The sequence below is a fragment of the Nannochloropsis gaditana genome, assembly GCF_000240725.1.
Source record: "Nannochloropsis gaditana CCMP526 unplaced genomic scaffold scaffold1030, whole genome shotgun sequence".
In the NCBI taxonomy this organism is placed as follows: domain Eukaryota; class Eustigmatophyceae; order Eustigmatales; family Monodopsidaceae; genus Microchloropsis; species Microchloropsis gaditana.
The window spans coordinates 1-5,045 of record NW_005802923.1 but is presented as its reverse complement, the minus strand read 5'-3'; the positions used below and the strand labels follow the sequence as shown (position 1 = coordinate 5,045).

General features: G+C 57.5%; 3 protein-coding genes across 3 annotated transcripts in view; 1 reads left to right on the top strand and 2 right to left on the bottom strand.

The window, feature by feature from the left end:
* NGA_0690600 (pentatricopeptide repeat-containing protein) overlaps nt 1–1,670 on the bottom strand; it is a gene marked incomplete at both ends in the record, with an annotated part of 2,788 nt that extends 1,118 nt beyond the window's left edge. The window contains 4 exons of the mRNA XM_005852649.1: nt 123–778; nt 1,004–1,082; nt 1,192–1,237; nt 1,520–1,670. Coding sequence (XP_005852711.1) covers nt 123–778; nt 1,004–1,082; nt 1,192–1,237; nt 1,520–1,670 — 932 coding nt within the window. The remainder of the gene's footprint in view (nt 1–122; nt 779–1,003; nt 1,083–1,191; nt 1,238–1,519) is intronic.
* Nucleotides 1,671–1,847: 177 nt separating this feature from the next.
* NGA_0690700 (uncharacterized protein) lies at nt 1,848–3,271 on the top strand. Its single transcript, XM_005852650.1, has 2 exons — nt 1,848–2,076; nt 2,366–3,271. Exons 1-2 carry the CDS (start codon nt 1,871–1,873, stop codon nt 3,111–3,113), a joined length of 954 nt encoding a protein of 317 aa, XP_005852712.1. The 5' UTR covers nt 1,848–1,870; the 3' UTR covers nt 3,114–3,271.
* DNAJA2 (DnaJ subfamily A member 2-like protein) lies at nt 3,263–5,037 on the bottom strand (the record flags this gene model as incomplete). Its single annotated transcript, XM_005852648.1, has 2 exons — nt 3,263–4,644; nt 4,870–5,037. Coding segments are annotated over 2 exons (1,200 nt in total), but the record flags the coding sequence as incomplete, so codon positions are not given.
* Between the last annotated feature and the right edge of the window lie 8 nt (nt 5,038–5,045).

Here is a 5,045-nt window from a genome sequence, read left to right as displayed (position 1 = left end):
GGTCCATGACCCTCCCCCATTCCGCCCCCCTCCCCGCCACCGCCCGCCCTTGTGCTCGCGCCTCTTGCCGCATCCGTTCGAACAAGGCAAGCCCATCGCTGGGCCGAGACGCGAGCAGATACTGCAGCCGGATGTTGCGGGTCGTAACGTCTCCCTCCAAACCTTGGGCGGCCATTTTCCTCTCAAGGTCCTCGAAGAGCCGCCCCTGGCTCTGCCGCGCCGCCGCGCCCAGCAGCGTATTCCAGCTCACCTCGTTGGGAGTCACCCCCCACTTGGCCTGCGCTGTCTCCAGGTAGAAGGCGGCCACGTCCACGTGCTTGTTCTTGTCGCAGAGGCCGGCAAGGAGGATGTTGAGGAGCACGGTCTTGCTCAGGCCCCGGAACCGGAGGGCGGTTTTGAAGCTCCGCAGCAGGAGATCCAGCTCCTTCCCACGGCGAAGAGAGTTCATCAAGGTAGAGAACGTGTCCCACCGCGGGCTCCACGCCTTCTCCTCCCCCGCACCATCCAATCGCCGGAGCATGACCTCCATCGCCCCCCACGCGACCCGCGGCTCCTGACAGGCAGCCGCTGCTCGGATGAAGGCCTCTAGGACCTCCAGGCTACCCTCCTCCTCCACCCGATGTATATTTACCGCAGCTACTCGGGGTTTTCCTTTACCCTTTTCGCGCTTGCCAAAACCCATCCTCCCGATAGCGGCACAGAACTCGTCTCTACGTCGACGCCGAGCCAGCCCCTCCAACATCGCCAGCACCCGCCCTTCCTCATCCCACCTCAGACTCTGCAAAGGCCTGTGAGGGTTAGCTGGAGATAGTGCTGAAGTTGACGACGAGAGCGGAGGCTGTGTCCGCCCCGAGAGCAACGGGGGGCTTTGTGGCTGCGATGCTTGTTTGGTTACCTGCCCTTCAGCACTGGACTGACCCCTGCGCAATATGGGCGAGGAACCCGCACTGGACTTTGTCTCGGGAGAGGGAGGCGTAGGTGGTAGTGAAGGGCCTGAACGTACAGGTGCGGTTGGTCGGGAGGGAAGCCCTTGCTCTTGCCTCTCCTCCTTCTCGACGATGCCGCTGCCACCACCGGCACAACTTGATGTGCTCAGGGAGAGACTGACAAGTCTTATCCGACTTTTCCTTGCCCGGTTATATCCTTCCCCGATGATGGGAAAGTTGCCCAAGTTGTACGAGAATGGCTTACGGCGGCGTCCGCCTGCTTCCGACGGGGTTGGGCTGAGCTTGTGGAGCTGACATTGAGGGAAGGGATGAAGAATGTCAAACCCTGTTGTCTCCCGCATTAAAAATGCCACTCCTACCACCCCCATCACGACTCTGTTTCTGCGGCGACTCTCCATGCGCGATGAATTGAGTAAGTAATTATTCCTCTTGCCTCATGCCTAAAATGGAAATCAGGAGAGAGTCAGAGCAATATTTTCCTTTTACGAAAAGTGACGCACGCAGAGACGCAATCCCGGCAGACAAAGTTTAAATCTCATGTGTCACATACAATGTGCATACTCCACACATACCCGATGTTTCGTTAGTACAGGCGCGGAGCGTGGCAGTGAAGTCTGCGAGTGAAGCGGAGCACTGTTGCCGATTCGGATGCCACGCCTTCAAGGGTCGGGTCGACGACTGAGACACGCTTGCGGTGGAAATATTGAACACGAGCCACAAAATCCTGTTAACTTGCTGTATGAGTGCATTCAATCAGCTGAGAGTATCACATGGCCCGCTCTGAAGACATTGCGTTGCGTCGGAGCAGTGGAAATTGTGAAGTACCGTCTCCTCTCGCTTCTTCCATCCTGAAGGCGAGTGATATGCCGGGCCGTCACCTCACGTGCAGATTTTTAACCCCCACAGACATCCTAGATTCAAGGATGACGACAACCAGGGTCATGGTATATATGGGATGCATGTTTGTAGTATTCATCATTTCTTTGAGCCCTGGGCAAGCATTTTTCTTGCCATCCTGCCGACCGCCTGAGGCTGCAACTTCAGCTCCAGGGATACTAGCGGACACGATGAGCGGCAATGTGTGTCTACCTCTGCGACAGCCGCAACCGAGATGCAATCGATTAAACAGGTACGTTTTTGAAAAGTCTTAAGGCAGCTTTGAACCTGATATTGAGTGGGAAACTATTTCCTGGTAGATGGAAATCGTAGTCGCGGACATGGCTCAGGCCAATGCACGTGTAGTAGACAGCAATCACCCAAAGGTGTATCTTGTAGTCCCTCCAATCTTGTGAAAGTATAATGTTGCTGGGGGAGTGGAGGAATGGAGGAGGAAATGTAGTCCCTGCCGTGACCGTTTTCCTAACGCCCCTTTCTCGCCTAGTCACCCGCTGCTTGCATCGTGCCCACTCCCCCTTTAGGCTCTTCATGGGCCGTCGCGCAGCTAAGAACGCCGCTCGTAAAGGGAAATCGGACGCTCTGAAAACGAAGGTCTATGCCACGTACGGAAAGAAACTGGTGATGGCCGTGAAAGCAGGAGGGCCCGACCCGGAGGTGAACCGGGCGTTGGCAGTCATGATCCGGGAGGCCAAGGCCCAGGGCGTGCCCAGCGACAACGTCCAGCGCGCCATCCAGCGAGGGAGCAACGCCAATGAAGCGGATTATAAAGAGGCGGTGTACGAGGCGTACGGGTACGGGGGCGCGGGCCTGATCATCAACTGCTTGACAGATAACACGAACCGGGCTAAGACTGAGATCAGCAACGTCATCAAGAAGACCGACGTAAAACTGGCGACGTCAGGATCGGTGGCCTTCAATTTCGACAGAAAGGGTCGCATCGATTTGGCGGGGATTGTGGAGGAAGACGCCGTCTTGGAGGCGGCGCTGGAGGCCGACGTGGAGGACGTGGACACGCGCGTGAACGAGGAGGAGGGCGTCACGAGCGTGCTGGTGGACCCGGCCAGTGTGAGTAGCCTGAGGGAGGTCTTCCTGGGGAAGGGGAGGGAGATCAAGGCCTCGTTGATGGTGAACGTGCCCAAGCTCCTGATGGACTGTTCGGACGAGGACTTCGAGGGGAACATGAGCGTGATCGAGGCGCTGGAAGAGCTGGATGATGTGGACAGTGTCGAGCACAACGTGGCCATGGACGAGGGAGAAGAAGGCGCATGAGATATCTTCCGCGCATGCCCCAGGCAGGGGTCGTGGTGGATGGGCGGGGGAGTGACAAGGTCTGTCTGTCAGGATCGACGCGCGCGGTGGGAGGCGCTTTGGCTTCGCATACTAGTCGAGGATGCATTACGAAACAAAAACAAAGCATGCAGGATTTATTTTATGTAGTACATGTCGTCTTTTATCACTCCCGATGGCAAACATGTTTCTTTCTCATGCAATTTGTAGAAATCTTCCACTCAAATTTTCTCTTTCTTCGCTCCGGCCCCCCTCGTCACCCAGACGGATGGGATTAAATGGACGCATCCCATGTGTCACTGTTGGCGACTGGCACGTCCCTAGGCTAGTGTTGCACCATTCCATCGTTCGATTACTGCGGGGTCCGCCTCTTTAAAACTTTCCTGCCTCCAGGCATCCGGACATGCATGGACCAACCCCTCCGACCCGCCGCGGAACCCGTTCCTAACCCCGCTCTCCGCGTCGGACCTCTCCTGTGTCTTTACATGTTTTGACACTGCACCCGCTGGCCCCGACCGTCCTCATCCTCATCCATGGCGCTCCCATCATCCCCCGCCCCGATCTGGTTCGCATCCACAGGCACGAGATCCACTTCTTCCTCCTCTCCAGTCACCTTGGGAACCACTCGCGAGGGCAGGACGGCTTCCAGCGCCTTTAGTTGCGCCGCGTCGAAGGCTCCTGACGGTGGGAACTCCACCTTGAAGACGATGAACAAGCGGCCCTTGGTGAAAGGAGACCCGTGGATCGGCATCCCCTCGCCCTGGACCATCCGGATGTCCCCCGGCTTGATGATCTCTCCGGGCTGGTTCCCGCACTTGATGACCCGCCCGTCCAAATGGGTGAAGAGGAAGTCGTAGCCGACAAGGGCCTCGGTCAGCGTCAGGGTCTTTTCCATGAAGAGGTCGTTGTTCTTGCGGGTGAACACCTCGTGATCCTTCTCCTGCACTAAAAAGATGATGTCCCCCGGGATGGTGCCGGGGGCCTCGTCCGCCTCGCCGTGGAAGGTGATCTTCTGGTTGTGCTTCATCCCTTTCTCGATATGCACCTCCAACAGCTTCCGTTCCTTCACCACCTTCCGTCCCCGACATTCGCGGCATTTGTCCTTCTCGCTCATCGTCTTCCCCGCCCCCCGGCACACCGAGCAGGGCATTTGAGATTGCTGCACCATGCCCGGACCTATCTGACGCAATTGGACCGTCACTCCCCGCCCGTTGCATGTGCTGCAGGAACGTTCCGCCCCTTTCTTGCCCCCTAAGCCCTCGCAGGCCCCGCAGAGTTTGTCGCGGTTGATGGCCAGGTGGCACTTCTTTCCATTGTACAGGTCATCGAGGGTCACTTTCAGAGGGTGCCGGATGTCCTCCCCCTTTCGCGGACCACTCGGGCCCCGTCGCCCGCCGCCAAAGAACATGGAGAAGATGTCTTCCGGGTTGTGCATGCTTCCCTCCTCCAAACCGTCCTTCCCGTACTGGTCGTACCGCTTGCGCTTCTCCGGATCAGAGAGGACTTCGTAGGCCTGTGCCGGCAGTTGAGAATGTCGGGTTCAGAGGAGGAGAGGGTGCACTTGGTGAGCAAAATGCCTATCCATGACAATCGCTTCCACAGAAAAAGAGGCAACAAACCCCCCCCACGCTTTTGCGAGAGGCGAAAATAGGACTTGACGAACGCGACAAGATCGGCCTGCTGTCTCTGTCGGATAGCCCACCAAGGTACGCAGACGAGGCGACACTGTTGTACGCACCATGGTAATCTCTTTGAATTTTTCAGGATCTCCACCTTTGTCCGGGTGGTTCTTCAGCGCGAGCTTACGGTAAGCCTTCTTGATGTCTCCCTCATTGGCGTCCGTGTTTACCCCGAGGATTTTGTAGAACTCTTGATTGTCCACCTCCCCTCCCCCTCCCCTCCCCCGGCCACCTC

What these genes read in the sequence shown, in the direction of transcription:
- NGA_0690700 (XM_005852650.1), top strand. Translation starts at nt 1,871, where the DNA reads ATGACGACAACCAGGGTCATGGTATATATGGGATGCATGTTTGTAGTA. An exon ending in AGATGCAATCGATTAAACAG is followed by an intron (nt 2,077 to 2,365) that starts GTACGTTTTTGA and finishes CTCCCCCTTTAG; the next exon opens with GCTCTTCATGGGCCGTCGCG.